Here is a 15,014-nt window from a genome sequence, read left to right as displayed (position 1 = left end):
ATATATCACCACTGTGTCTTATAATTTTCTGATTGTCATCTCCTCATATTTCAACGTTCACAGACCAAAGGCTTTTTGGACACTCTGATGTGAACCACAATATAGCTCTAGTTGCCCTTAAGGTCAAATCTCCAACTTAAAATCTCATGTAAGATGCTCTTATCCTTCCCTAGGAGCTCAATCCTCACCTCAAGGAGGGTCAAAGAAAATGTATTTAATGCAATAGCATTTTATCTGTTTCTACATTCCCTGAGCTTCTAATTACTCATTTAACATTTCACCCCATCATTTCTTTTTCCATGAATTATAACTCAAAATGCTTCCTGGAAGCAAATCTGAGAAGGAAAGGGAGAAAGAAAGAGAACCTGGGGCTGGGGATGTGGCTCAAGCTGTAGCGCGCTCGCCTGGCATGCGTGCGGCCTGGGTTCGATTCTCAGCACCACATACAAACAAAGATGTTGTGTCCACCGAAAACTAAAAATAAATATTAATAAAAATTCAAAAAAAAGAAAAAGAAAGAGAACCTGATTTAAAGTGGTTTAAAATGTCAATTTTAGAACAAGGCTATACTGCTGTCCAGGGCAGGAAAGACAAAGAATTCTTGGAGGGTTTTAGTTTCATTTCACTTCTGCTGACTGAGTCCTAGTTACATGTGAAGGTTTTCTGGGTTATCAGCCAGCTGAGTTCCCAGATGTTTCAATGATGGATGGACCAAGGCTGTATCTCCACAGCCAGGGTCAAGCTATCACCAGACACAGCCTACCAATGGACAGTTACCTCTTCCATGAACATAAAGCTCTTTCTATCTTTTTGGACAAGGTGTGATGGTGATGGAAGATGTCAATGATATTAAAGGAGACACAGTAAAATGGCTAACTATATATCTGGCATATAGACTCAAGAAATGGCATCTATTAGTAATAATGACTGTTATAAATAAAAACAGTTTTGTGATCTTCCCCCTTCTGGACAAGCTACATAAGGGAATATATTAAAACAATTACCCATGGGAGCTTGTAATTTTCCCAAACTGCATAATGACTAAAATCTCGTCAATATCCAGCAAAATTAAGCTTCAAATTTGATGACAAAATAAAAATCTTCTATGATAAACAAAAATTAAAAGAATTTACAATGAGAAAGCCTGCATTACAGAATGTTCTAGGCAAAATATTCAATGAGGACAAAATGAAAAACAACAATGAAAATCAGCAAAGAGAGGAACTACCCAAAGGGAAAATCCAATCAAAGAAGAAACCAACTCAAGTTAAAAATCATACATAATCTAAAATGACCAGGAATACAAACCTTGTCTCAAAAATAACCCTGAATGTTAATGGCCTAAACTCATCAATTAAATGATATAGACTGGCAGATTGGATTTTAATAAAAAGATCAAACAATATGCTTCCTTCAAGAGACTCATCTTCAGAAAAGATATCCACAGACTGAAGATGAAAAGATGGGAAAAAACATAACACTTATATGAGCAACGTAAATAATTAGGGTTTCTATCCTAATGTCAGATAAAGTGGACTTCAAACCAAAGTTAGTCAAAAGAGATCAAGAAGAACATTTCATTCTGCTTAAGGGAAACATACATCAACAAGACATAATAATCATAAATATCTATGCCCCAAACAATGGAGCATCTATGTATATCAAACAAACCCTTCTCAATTTCAAGAAGCAAACAGAACACAACACAATAATACTGGGTGATTTTAACACACCTCTCCCACCACTGGATAGATCTTCCAAATAAAAACTAAACAAAAAACTATAGAATTCAATAATACAATCAATGACTTAGACTTAACACACATAGAGTATCCATCCCTCATTGAGCAAATACACCTTCTTGTCAGCAGCACATGATCCTTCTCTAGAATCCACCATATATTATGCCACAAAGCAACTCTCAGTAAATTCCAAAAAAATAGAGATACTACCCTGTATTCTATCAGATCATAATGGAATGAAACTAGAAATCAATGATAAAATAAAATGATAAATGATAAAATAAAAAATAGTAGCTATTCCAACACCTGGAGACTAAATAATATGATATTGAATGAGCAATGGATAGCAAAAGACATCAGGAAGGAGATAAAACAATTCTTAGAGGTAAATGAGAACACTCTACAACCTATCAAAATCTCAGGGACACTATGAAGGCAGTGCTAAGAGGAAAGTTCATTGCATTGAGCTCATTCATTAAAAAAGAATAAAAAGCCAACAAATAAATGACCAAACATTACATCTCAAAGCCCTAGAAAAAGGAGAACAAACCAACACCAAAAGTAGTAGAAGACAGGAAATAATAAAAATCAGAGATGAAATCAATGAAATTAAAAGAAACAATTGAAAAAATTGACAAAATGAAAGTTGGTACTTTGAAAAAAAAATAAATTGTTAAACACTTAGCCATTCTAATGAAGAGAAAGAGAGAGAAAACTCAAATTACTAAATTTTGTGATGAAAAAGGAAATATCATGATGGGCATTATTGAAATACTGAAGATAATTAGAACTTATTTTGAAAATTTATACTCCAATAAAATAGAAAACCTCAATGACACCAACAAATTTCTAGAAACATATGATCTACTCAAACTGAATCAGGAGGACATATACAATGTAAATAGATCAATTTCAAGCAAGGAAATAGAAGATACCATCAAAAGCCTACCAACCAAGAAAAGCCCAAGACAGACAGATTCTTAGCAGAGTTCTATAAGACATTCAAAGAAGAACAAATACCAATACTCCTCAAATTATTCCATGAAATAGAAAAGGAGGTCCCTTCCAAACTCATTCTTTAAGGCTAGTATCACCCTGATACCAAAACCAGAAAAAGACATCAAGAAAAGAAAACTTCAGACTAATATCCCTGATGAACACAGATGCAAAAATTCTCAATAAAATCCTGGCCAATCACATACAAAAACATATTAAAAAGATAGTGTACTATGATCAAGTGTGGTTCATCCTAGGAATGCAAGGTTGGTTCAACATACAGAAATCAATAAATATAATACATCACATCAATAGACTTAAAGACAAGAATCATATGATTATCTGAATAGATGCTGAAAATGCATCTGACAAAATACAGCACCTCTTCATGTTCAAAACACTAGAAAAACTAGGACTAGTAGGATCATACTCAACATTGTAAAGGCTGTCTATGCTAAGCCCAAGGCCAACATCATTCTAAATGGAGAAAAATTGGAAGCATTCCCTCTAAAAACTGGTACAAGACAGTGATGTCCTCCTTCATCACTTGTATTCAACATAGTCTTGAAATTCTAGCCAGAGCAATCAGACAGACAAAAGAAATTAAAGGTACACACAGGAAAAGAAGAACTCAAACTATCACTATTTGCCATGACATGATTCTATATTAGAGGATACAAAAATTCTACTAGAAAACTTCTAGAACTAATAAATGAATTCAGCAAAGTAGCAGGATATAAAATCAATATCCATAAATCAAATGCATTTCTATATGTAAGTGATGAATCCACTGAAAGAAAAATTAGAAAAATTGCACCATTCAAAATAGCCTCAAAAAATATAAAATACTTGGGGATCAATCTAGGAAAAGAGGTGAAAGACCTCTAAAATGAAAACTAAGGAACACCAAAGAAGGAAATTGAAGAAGATCTTAGAAGGTGAAAAGATCTCCTATGCTCTTAGATAGGCAGAGTTAATATTGTCAAAATGTCCATACTACCAAAAGTGTTATGCAGATTTAATGCAATCCCTCTTAAAATCCCAATGACATTTTTATAGAATTAGAAAAAACAATTGTGAAATTCATTTGGAAAAAATAAGAGACCGATAATAGCCAAAGCAATCCTTAGCAAAAAAAAAAAAAAAAAAAAAAAAAGTAAAACAGGAGGCATCACAATACAAGACCTTAAACTATACTACAGAGAAATAATAACAAAAACAGCATGATATTGGCACCAAAACAGACATGTAGACCAATAGTACAGAATAGAAGACCAGAGACCAACCCACATTAACACATTTATCTCATACTACACAAAGGCATCAAAAACATACATTGGAGAAAATATAGCCTCTTCAACAAATGGTTCTTGGAAGACTGGAAATTCAAATGTATCAAAATGAAATTAAGCCTCTATCTTTCACCACGCACAAAACTTAACTCAAAGTAAATCAAGGACCTAGGAATTAGACCAGAGACCCTGCCCCTAACAGAAGAAAAAGTAGGCCCAAATCTTCATCACATTGGATTAGGCCCCGACTTCCTTAACAAGACCCCTAAAGCACAAGAAATAAAATCAAGAATCAATAAATGGGATGGATTCAAACCAAGAAGCTTCTCCTTAGCAAAAGAAACAATCATTGAAATGAAGAGAGAACCTATAGTATGGGAGAAAATTTTTACCACATGCACATTAGATAGAGTACTAATCTCCAAGATATATATAAATACTCAAAAACTCACAACAACAACCAAAAAAACTAACCTAATCAATAAATGGGCTAAGGAACTGAACAGGCACATCTCAGAAGAAGATATACAAGTGATCAACAAACACATGAAAGAGTGTTCAACATCTTCAGTAATTGGAGAAATGCAAATTAAACTAAGATTTCATCTTACCCCAGTCACAATGGCAGTTACCATGAATACAAGCAATAAGAAGTGCTGGAGAGGATGTAGGGAAAAAGGTTCACTCATACATTGCTGGTGGGAGTGCAAATTGGTGAAACCATTTTGGAAAGTAGTATGGAGAGTCCTCAGAAAACTTGGAATAAAACTACCATTTTATCCAGCTATCCCACCCCTCAGGGTATAAACTATAGCATACTATTGCATACTATAGTGACATGGCCACACCAATGTTTATAGCAGCTGAATTCATAATAGCTAGACTGTGGAACCAACCTAGATGCCCATCAAAAGATTAATGGATAAAGAAACTGGTATATTTCACAATGGAATATTGTTCAGCATTAAAAGAGAATAAAATTATTGCATTTACAGGTAAATAGATGGAATTGGAAAATATAATGTTAAGTGAAATAAGCCAATCCCCCCAAACTAAAGGCCAAATGTTTTCTCATCTATGATGGTGGGGTCTGGGAAGAATGAAGGAACTTTGGATTGGGCAAAAGGGAGGGGAAGAGGGGCTATGTGGGTAGGAAAGATGGTAAAATGAGATGGATATCATTATGGGGTATATGTATGATTGCATGAATGGTGTGTCTTTATACCATATACAGCCAGAGAACTGAAATGTTGCACTCCATTTGTGTATGATGAATTGAAATACACTCTGCTGTGCATACAATTATGTAGAACAAATAAAAATAGTAATAAGAAGTTAAAAAAATTAAAAGCTCGTTAATAAAATTTGATACAATTTCTGTCTTGGAAATGTGGTAAATGTACTTATGGCTAGCTACCAACTACTTTTGGCATCAGCGAAATGTTCTTAGAAGTGACTTGTCCTGATGAATGTTATTTCCAAAAATGTCAGTGATTGTTGCTTACCTACATTCCTGATTAACAGGTTCTCCATCTTCAAAACAACTAACTTTGCTGTGATTTCATATTGTTTTGGTTTATATGTGAGGTGTCCCCTGAAATCTCACATGTAGAAAATGCAAGAAGGTTCAGAGAAGAAATGATTGGGTTGTGAGAGCTTTAACACAATCAGTGATTTAATCCTCTAGTAGGGATTAACTAAGTGGTAATTAAAGTGGTAGGGTATGGCTTGAGAAGGTGGGAATTGATGTGAGGCTTTGGTGTATATATTTGAGTCTGGCCATTGGAGTCTCTCTTTTCTTCCTGATGATGTGAACTGTTTCCCTCTGCCACACTCTTCCACTATGATGTTCTGCCATACCTCAAACCCCTGAGGAATGGAGCCAGCCTTCTATGGATAAAGACCTCTGCAACCATGATCCCTCAAATAAACTTTTCCTCCTCTAGAGTTGTTCTGGTTGGGTCCTTTAGTCACAGCAGCAAAAAAGCTAACTAAAATACATACACTATAAAAGTCTGAACTTTTGCTAAATTGCCCAGGCCAGCCTCAAATTCATTGGTTCAAGCAATCCTCCTATCTCAGCCTTCCAAGCAGCCATGACTACAGGAATGCACCACTGTGCCTTGATCATTAAATTTTTAATTAAACATTAGTTGTAGGTAATAGCAAATGAACACTTTTCTAATTCTACTGGACACTTTATACACATATACTTTTATGATGCTATTTTGTGTGTGTGTGAAGAGAAAACTTGCTTTAAATCACATTAGCTCATGACACTGTGTTTATGAAGGTTTCAAAGATCTAGATAGAAAAGATCCTCTAATTATAGACATTTAAAATGTTCTACTGAGGGTGAAGAACAAATTCTTGTATATAATTATAAGTGAAGGGTATAGTTCCGTTTAGCAGAACTTGAGAATGTACTCTGAAACTTACTTTCTAGGCCATAACACTATGAAATAAAATGTTCCACTTACCTAAATTTGTCAGAAGCAGTGCAACCTTTTCATAGAGCTGTAAAATAAATTTTATACATTTAATAAATGAACTGTACATGTTCTAAAATCTATAATTATAAAGGAAAAAGATTATCAAGTTATGAGTGAGAATAATTTTACTATTATTTACCTACCATTCATTGCTTAAACAATGAAAACATTGTGAACAATTGTGCTTTTCCTGGGCGAGTCAGAAATGTACAAGGCTCTATTTTACTAAATTTTAAAAATCTCACTTCTTATTTTGGGATGAAATCCTGTGGCAATGAGACTAGCTGCCACCTAACTCCCAGCTTCCTAGGTGAGTCTCAGCATACTGAATGTAAACTCTGTAAGACTGCTTTTGATGGTAAGATTCTGTAATTTGGTTATTTATGGAATACTGTAAATTCTAGATTACAGTATTCAGACATGCTGAAGCGATCAATAAAATTGGATATTCCCAGAGTTTAGGGTACTCTGCTCTTCCATTTGTATATTAGATGTACCCTGAGCTCACCCAATCATCTGATAGATGGTCCTAAGAGTGAACTGAGGGTGTGTGTGTGTGTGTGTGTGTGTGTGTGCGCGCGCGCGCACACGTGCATGCACACGCATGCACGCAGAAAGTATAGTTTAGGGCAAATTCAGTTGTAGGAGATTCACCAGAGAGGGTATGAATTAAATGGAAGAGCAAGTGTTCTCTCTAAAAAGAAAGATGATAAATGAAAAATAAGAGGAAAACTAGTCTAATGCATTTGAACAACATGAAAATTAAAACCATATTTAGATTAAAGTTGTTAAAGCACACTGGTTACAATTCCCCAGGTTGGTATTACAACTTTACCACCCAGCAAACTGTAGGACTTGGGCATGTTACCACATTTCTTCAAACCACTGTTTCCCTTACATTTAAGTGGCATTTAAGTGGGATGGGAATTGAATTGAATTTCAGATTCTTCTTAATTTCTAAATTTTCATATGTGAGATTTCTGCTGACTACAGAAACAGGCATAAAATTGGGAGTTTTTTACTCCAACTTTCAGCAATGACCATTTATTATAGTAAGGTTTATGGTTTTCTGTATTGTAATGTAACTAATATGACAATAAGATCAAATTTTATATAGAAACCTCAGTCTCTTGGGTCCCAATGTTAAAAGAGATTGGTATAATTTTCAGTAAGAAGCTCTGCGGTATAGATTGGTCATACTTGCTAGATCAAAACAATAAAATTTTTATAAATGACAAATTAGAACAGATGCTTTAAAATCAAACATTTTAGTATCTCAAAGGCATTGTACTATTAAAATTGCTTAATTGTATAATTATCAAGGAACATTAGATTTGACTGGTGAGGCAACTTTAAAAAAAAAAAACAATTCCCAATACCTAGTTTATCCTTTTTCTTTTTCCTATTGACATATACTTGTCAAAGTGGGTCAATGTGCATATTTGTCTGATAATATGCCATTGTGATATGAGTATGAACATTGGAAAATAAAAATGTAAAAAAGGAATAACACACAAATCAACATTTGAAAAATAAGGTAAAGTATACAGGAACACAGTAGGGACCCATAGCATTTGTGAGCACCTTATACATTTGTTGAAGATACAAACTAAAGGATAGTGGAACATTGGGCAGGATATAGTAGAACATTCACAGAGAGGCTCGTGGCCAATAAGGGATCTTCAAATGAGTAGTTTATGGAAAAGGCTTGATTTATCACTAAGCAGGTGAGATAGAAGCCATGGATGGTTGATTCTGATAAAATCCACAGAAAAATCTTAGTTTTGAAACTTGATACAACAAATGCTTTCATTTTCCTCTTGCTGAATTAAATCCCCTTTATCATTATATAATGACCTTGGGTTCTTTTTATTACTTTAAATTTAAAGTCTATTTTATCTTATATAAATATAGCTACTCTTACTTTGGATTCCACTTGCATGAGATATCTTTTTCCATCACTCCATGTTTAGGCTGAGCATCCTCAGAGATAAAGTGAGTTTCTTGTAAGCAACATATGGTTGGGTCTTGTTCTTTTCTATACCTTCAGTCACTCTATGCATTTTAATCGGAAAAAATTAATCCATTTACATTTAAGGTAAATGTGAAGTAAGGTCTTACTTAAGTCACTTTGTCCTTAGCAACTTAGCAAAATTCTATCTCAAAAAAAAAAAAAAAAAAAAAAAAGGACTGGGGCTGGGATTCAATCCCTAGTACTAATAATGATGAATGACAACAACAGTCTGATTGTTATAGCTATAACTAACAAAAAGCTTTCCAACCTTAAGGATATGTCTAAAGTTATGAGCACTTCTAATTTGAAGCATTTTTAATTTGAGCTTGTTTGCCTGAGCAGTGTATGTGAGCTTGTCCTGATCTAAGCCATATTTGGGGATTTCCTTTTTTTTTTTTTTTTTTGCAACAAGACATTGTGGTTTTTCACTGTCTACAATATAATGAAACAAGTGATTCGAATTGATATGACTGAATAAAAAGCACAGTAATAACTTCTAGTTTCCTCCTGAGATGTAGTCCATGTTGGTCTATTTGTCTGACAACCACCATATTGAGACATTCTTTGGTCACTAGTGAAGCAGAATGAAACAGTACGATAAGGAGGAAGAAATTCCATCCTAGTCACTCTATCTTTGAAATATTTATTTTTTCATGATATAAAAAAGTGCAAACCAGTAAATATCCCTTAGTTAAGAGTCATAAAATTGTATAAGGAATTCAGAAAGCTTTTGTAAAATAGTACGAATTTTATTTTTAAAGCACATACAAGTACATACAAATAATCAGATCCAGAAAATAGATGTCTCAATACAGATTTGCTTTTTCATTTAGAATTGGACAAATTCAACAAGAAGTCAGAAACAGAGTATATGATTTAAAATTATTATAATGTTTTAAAATTGCAGTCTTTAATGAATATTAATAAAACACCAATCTAATCTCAAGGTTTTTATAATCAGTTAATGGATTAGTATTAATAATGAACATCTAAATGCTGATTTTTTTTGAAAGACTATACTGGGACATTAAAATATCTTAAATTGAGTTATTTCAGAAGCCAATGAAGATTTTAATTCTGATCTGTTCAAAGCCACATTAGTCATTAGTATGCCATCCAATATGCAGATATTTGCTTTCTAAGGATTTAAATTTTTTGATATTCTGATGAAAATTCTTCCAAACTTTATTATGCATGTGGTTACCTTCATAATGGAATTTGGAAGGGCATATGATAGGAGTGTAAATGTGTGTGCTGGGGTGGAGATTTAGAGAGGGTCAAGGTGGATCAGGCAATTGGCCCCTGCACAAAAGGGTACTAGCTGATGCTGCTTTTAGAGTTCTGATATATGCTTTCTCTGCCTTTCTTCTCTTTGTTATGGCTTATCATTTCCTGCTAGCATCACCATTCTTGACGTAGTAATTTTATGTCATTCCAGTTTGACATTGGCTAGGAAATCAGAATACCAAAAGTGTTTACACTGTACTAAAATTGATGAAAATATACCCAAAGGGGATTCCTAAGAATAATACGTTTTAGTTTCAGTGTGTGGACTCAACCTCATCTTGGCCATTCTGAAACTTTGTTAGGTAAAATAAATTGAATGCATAGTAACCTAGCTTTCAGTGTGTATTGGTGCTTTGTAATGTCAGCAACTAAATACTTTAATCACCTCTTATGCCCTCTTATGTTAATTTCCTTTTGTCTTGGTTGTGTCTCTTGACATAAAGATTGCTGGGTCAATGGTTTCCCGCTAATAGAGATACTGCTCTGACTACGTTGAAACATGCTCAATATGCACAGGGGCAAGATATTTATAGACCCACTGTGTGTATACAGAAGTTTATTTCATAAGAAGATGCATAAATTAAATTATGATGATGATCCAAGGCTTTGTCCCTATTAAGCATGTACTCTATCACTGAGCTACAATCCCACCCCAAAATTAGATTTTAATAAGATATTGGAGTAAAGAGATGATAAAAATACAATAAGTATTATTTCATTTCATCCTACCTGAGCCCAGAAACTTTCAGTGGTCTGGCTGTTTGGTTAATTTTACTATGAGTTACTCTCCTTCATAACATGTATTCCTTAGTTAATATGGAGACTGAGTTGTATGTTGGAGGCAGGGTTAGAATATCAGAGCTGCCAAAATCTACTTTCAATCTCCACTTGACCAAGCAGTCACACAATCATCATGTCAAAATAATCAGCAATTGTCTCTATTTTCTTTTTTAAAACAACTTCCGATTTGAAGTTTTGTTTTCTGAAATAAAGAAGTTTCTACACATTTCAGTACTACTAGTAATGAGTTACCTGTATTTCACCAGCTCAGTAATTACTATTAAAGTTCTTTATTATTGGATGCCTAGGATTCTCTTAAGAATCATTCAAGGTTTATTGCTTATGGAATTCAGGAATGTTTAAAGAGGTAGAGCTGGGCATGGTAGCACATGCCTATAATCCCAACACTCAGGAGGCTGAGACAGGAGAATGGCAAGTTCAAAGCCAGCCTCAGCAATAGTGAGGTACCAAGCAGCTCAATGAGACCCTGTCTCTAAATAAAATACAAAAGGCTGGGGATGTGGCTCAGTGGTCAAATGCCCCTGAGTTCAATCCCTGGTACCAAACAAACAAACAAAAAAACTAGACATGGCAATATTCATAGGTATAATTGTGTTGATAATAGTTTTAAATTACTTGGCTTTTAGAAAGTCCAAGTCCTTTTCTAAAAATGTGAGTATTTCAGCACTATGGCCCAGACTTAAATGCAATATAAATGAAGATGGAGGAAGCTATAATTAATTGAACGTCTGCTCCATATCTAATATGGTGCTAAGCATATGTATGGTGTCATTTATTCTCTATTACAAACCTCCAAGGTCAGTATTTTTGTATGTAGTTGGCCTCAAAGTCTGACAATGTCAGCTATTACCTTTTATTCTGCAAATAATAACAGCAATTTGCTGAATGTCTACTGTTATGGTTTGGTTCTTTAGTGTCCCCTGAAAAGCTTATGTGTTAGGCAATGCAGGCATGTTCAGAGATGAAATAATTAGATTATAAAAGACATAACCTAATCAGTAGATTTATCCACTGGATTAATTAATAATTTGAAAGGACAATGGGTAGTAACTGTAGGAAAGGAAAGTGGGGTATGACTGGAAGAAGTAGATCACTGGGGGTGTAGCCTGCACTATATCTATCTGTGGCTTCTTTTTCTCTCTCTCTACTACCTGGCTGCCATGAGCTGAGAAGCTTTTCTCCACCATGCCTTTCTGCTATGATGTTCTCCCTCACCCTCAGGCTCAGAGCAATGGAGTCAATCAATTATGGACTGAAATCTCTGAAACCATAATCTCTGTGTTGTTCTCATCAGGTAATTTGGTCACAGCAATGAAAAGCTGATTAACACACACCTACTAGGTATCAGGCCCTGTTCCAAGCACTAAAAGTCAAAATGGAGAATTGATTCGGCCACGATAGACCTACATTCCAATGGAGAAGACAGACAACAAACAAAATGAAGAAAATACGTATAGTGCGTGGTGGAAAATGCTATGGAGAAAAAAATAAAGAGGCAAAACATATGAATTTGTCAGATGACAGGAGTGAGTTGGAAGTTTAAATAGAAGGAAGCCTTTATTAAAGAGGTAATATTTGAACACAGATCTGAAGGAAGTGAGGGAGTAAGTTAAGCAAACCCTAGGGAAGGGGGTGTTCCAGGCAGAGAACAGCAAGGAAAAGTCCTGGGGTGACAGTATGCCTGGCTAGAGCAGGTGAATCAGGATGAGGTGGGAGGAGATCAGAGATGTCCCAGGGGCCAGAGGAGGGAGAACCTGAAAGGCCACCACGTGAATTTTTACCCTCAGGGAGAGGGGAGCCACTGGACCTCATAAACAGAGGGGAGACGTGAGCTGATGTATTTGTAAGATACTCTCCCCGGCTTAGTGTTGGGCCTAGATTAAGGGGAGCCAACCTGCAGGCTGAAGCCCGTTAGGAAGCCACTGAAGTAATCCAGGAAGGAGCCAGGCTGGGAGTGTGTGCAAGGGGGAGGCTGTGGGAGGAGCTGATTCTGGGAAGAGGGGAGTCCAGTTTTAAAGTGTTGGAGATGGTGGAGTAGAGGCCTATGAATTTGGGGCTCAGGGATTGGAGAGAGGTCTGGGTTGAAATGTTCAATTGGTAAGTGTGAAATCATCTTGATTTTTTCTTTGCAGGGTGACCTCAAGGAAATGTTTTAGATACTAACTACCTTCTCAATCCTCAAAATAAAAAAGAAACAGAAACTAATACCGCTGAGCTATGACACAGGTCTGATGTGGGTATTCTAAATGCATTCCTTCTCTAAATTTCCCCAAAGGGAAATCCAGTGTTATCTCATTGATCAACAAAGAAACTAAAGTTCTGTGAGGTTAAGTACCTGATCTAATCTTACACTAAGAAAATCCTGAAGCCTAGATTTCAATTAAGCCTTTTAAACCTCCAGATCTGAGAGCATCTTTATGCCAGACATTTTGCTACAGGCCAACAGTGCTACATAACTAACCCATCTTTTTGAGACCAGGTCTCTTTAGCAACTGAAAACTATCATTGCAACCCACCTATTTTGACCCATGAGATTAGTTACCTTGCGGTTCACTTACCACGTTCAGTAACATAATGATACAAAAATTGATGCAAACGGCAGTCCCTGTGGTTGCAACCTGAGAGTTATTCCTGATTAATGCCCACTTAAAGGCAGCAAAAGTGCTGACAGTCACCACCCGGTAAATGACAATTCCGAATACAGCAGCGATCACCACACAGATCTGGCAGGAAGACAGAAGAGATTCAGTGAGCCCTTTGGTGGAATGTTTCAGGAAGGTGATTCATACTCTTGGAAAATTCTCTGATTTAAAAAAAAAAAGAAAAAGAAAGAAAGAAAGAAAGAAAGAAAGAAAGAAAGAAAGAAAGAAAGAAAGAAAGAGAAAGAAAGAAAGAAAGAGAAAGAAATAAAGCAAGGGTGATACTGATTGAAGGGAAATGCCTACTTTTTATTGTGGTTTATACTTTCTCTTTTCTGTATTTTTTTCCTTCCCTACTAAATAGAAAAACCACATGGCTTGACAGTTGAGGATTTCTATAAGCTGTGGGATTTTTTTTTTTTTAAAGCAGAATATCTAATGGAGCAGACCAATAAGTATTTATTACGGAAATCATCTCATGCCTCCATTTACAATTGTTTATTTGTTCTCTATTATTCTAGGATTAAAAAAAAAGGCCTTTACTGTGGCCTGCAAGATTCCCTCCAGCCCCACAGGACACCATTGTCCCTGCTCCTCTGGGAATCCCATACCCTTTTCTCCTTGCTTCAAATGAGCTAACCACCACTAATCTTCAAGACTATTTTCTTTGCCTACAATGCCTACCCACCCATCTCCTGCCAGACATTCATGCACTTTGGTGCACACACACGTACATGGCCTAGTTAACACCTACTCATCTTTCTTCACATCTCAACTCAGACACCATTTCACCAATATGTGTTTTCATGACTCCCAGATTATTTTCCTCGTTGCTCTTATATGATACCTATAGTATATGGGCATATCTTCTTTCAGGATACTACTTAAAATTTCTACCACTATCTGTCTGATTATTGTCCATCTCCCCTACATGAGCTCTGGAGGCTCATGTAGCTCTGCTCACCACAGTTTCTGCAGGACCTTGACTTAATTGCAGGTGCCTAGATCATGCTATTATTTGTTGTTGAATAAATCAACCACGTGAAAGGAACACATTTTACTAATCAGATGTACACACAGATTGAAGCATCTTTCTCTGCAGATTTTGTGGTATTTGAGAACAATATGGCATATTTTTTTCTTCCATAAAATAATGGATATCTGAGACTCCAAAAAGTTTTGGACTTTCATTAGGACTCCCCTCATCTGTTTTAGAGAACTTAGCTCACTTAATTGCCAAAGCTGGACTTTAAAGCCAGTCCTCAGGGTGGCCTCTCCCAATTTGGAAATTCCTTTCTTCATAGTCTGTTTTGCACAAACTTGATTTTCTGCTCACTTCTAAGAGTGCCAAATTCTAAAACTTGAGTATAAGTCCTGGGTAGAACTCACCAAAATAATAATATAATTCAACAAGGCAAAAACCTGCCCACATCTTAATTCTAGAGTTATCCATAGGGAGCCAGGTGAAATCTACACTGACGGTTGGCCTACTGGACTTAGGATCAGAGGTCAAAGCAGAGCGCTGGCTCAGCTATTACCCAGCAGTGTGACCTTGGCACACTTGTCCTCTCCATGGTTTCCATCTTCTGGGCTTCAGGCCCCCCATCCGTAGAGAAGGAAAGCTGAATCTATGTCTTTAGGTCATAAGTGAGAAACAAGATAATAACTATGAATGTGTGTGTAGAAGACAAAGCAGGGCACAACTGCTTGCAAAGCAGCGTCTGTAAAAGGGTTTGAGTTTTCATCATGAG

General features: G+C 35.8%; 1 protein-coding gene across 1 annotated transcript in view; it reads right to left on the bottom strand.

The window, feature by feature from the left end:
- ANO4 (anoctamin 4) overlaps positions 1-15,014 on the bottom strand; it is a 333,674-nt gene that overhangs the window by 35,328 nt on the left and 283,332 nt on the right. The window contains exons 17-18 of the mRNA XM_081311559.1: positions 13,183-13,347; positions 6,511-6,547 (exon numbers count right to left, since the gene is read on the bottom strand). Coding sequence (XP_081167685.1) covers positions 6,511-6,547; positions 13,183-13,347 — 202 coding nt within the window. The remainder of the gene's footprint in view (positions 1-6,510; positions 6,548-13,182; positions 13,348-15,014) is intronic.

The sequence above is a fragment of the Spermophilus citellus genome (genome assembly GCF_964194105.1).
Source record: "Spermophilus citellus genome assembly, chromosome: 10".
Taxonomy (NCBI): Eukaryota; Metazoa; Chordata; class Mammalia; order Rodentia; family Sciuridae; genus Spermophilus; species Spermophilus citellus.
Note: the sequence above shows the minus strand (reverse complement) of the source record. Positions and strands in the feature narration are given on the sequence as shown.